General features: G+C 25.7%; 1 protein-coding gene across 5 annotated transcripts in view; it reads right to left on the bottom strand.

Moving 5' to 3' along the window:
* LOC108756882 (hemicentin-1) overlaps positions 1 to 1,157 on the bottom strand; it is a 175,052-nt gene that overhangs the window by 49,543 nt on the left and 124,352 nt on the right. For all 5 annotated transcript variants that reach the window (XM_018501028.1, XM_018501027.1, XM_018501025.1 and 2 more), the window contains exon 5: positions 392 to 553. In XM_018501028.1, coding sequence (XP_018356530.1) covers positions 392 to 553 — 162 coding nt within the window. The remainder of the gene's footprint in view (positions 1 to 391; positions 554 to 1,157) is intronic.

Genomic DNA, 1,157 nt, shown 5'->3' on the forward strand with positions numbered 1-1,157 from the left:
TTGTACATCACACGATTGAAATTGTAAGCGAGTCAGACATACAGTATTTTACATATCGATGAAATATGTTATAATCGATTCATATACATAATCAATGTATCACATGATGATCAACGTATATTTTTAAATTAAATTAATAATATTGAAAAGCTATAGCATTGAGCGCTTTATTATTACGTGAGGACGAATATTAAGTAATTGAAAGACTGTTAGTTTAGCTGATAGTCTTCTAATGCAATTAAAAATACAGCACAAAAAATTTTGTGTAAGTTAATAAAAAAGGCATAAGAGCTTTTTATGATATTAAAGATATTTAAATAATGTCATATAAATCAATATGCTTTTTTTAACGGATTGTAAATATCTTCTTGAATGAGATGTGTATACTCACCATGTATGTCTAAGTTAATGTCAACTGTTAGTGGTTCCACGAGTGCAATATTGTTGACTTTACACGTGAATGTTGCGCCTAACTCTTCTCGTGTAATTTGCATCTCCAATAAACTACTGCCAGTACCAATTCCGGTATCGGTGACAGTCCTCGAGTTCGTTGCTAAAATAGAACATTTCTTGATAGATATTGTTCAGAGAGAAAAAAAAATTCTTGTTATTCATTATTTTAACAAGTAACATGAATTTATAATGAAATACATATTAAAATATGTATATAAATAAACAATTACAATAATGTTTCGTATTTCTTTTAAAAGTACGCACAAAGTTAATCATATAATAAAAATAGAAAATCCTGATAATACTATCGAATAACATGGATTATCCGATAACTGATTAATATACAAAGCTAAGGCTTCTTTGTCTTTCAATATTCGCATTTGAATAATGATTCAATAGTATTGCTTCCTTTACATTTTAATTTACATGCAATTTTACCAAAGCATGAAAATAAAATTACACATTCATAACATTCATTTATTTATTTGATTCTAATTATTATAGATTATTATAAGATAAAATTTTATTAGATCATTTTATAGATAAAATTACATTTGGTTCAATTATATTACATTTCACATAATTAGATTATAGTTACATTATCCGGGTAATGATTATGTAACTTTTTCCTTAAGACGGAAACATGACACGTGCAAATTTTTATCATTAAAATTAATAAAAAAAAATTTTTATGTTTCCATCCT

The sequence above is a fragment of the Trachymyrmex septentrionalis genome, unplaced genomic scaffold (assembly GCF_001594115.1).
Source record: "Trachymyrmex septentrionalis isolate Tsep2-gDNA-1 unplaced genomic scaffold, Tsep1.0 scaffold13, whole genome shotgun sequence".
NCBI classification, from domain to species: Eukaryota; Metazoa; Arthropoda; class Insecta; order Hymenoptera; family Formicidae; genus Trachymyrmex; species Trachymyrmex septentrionalis.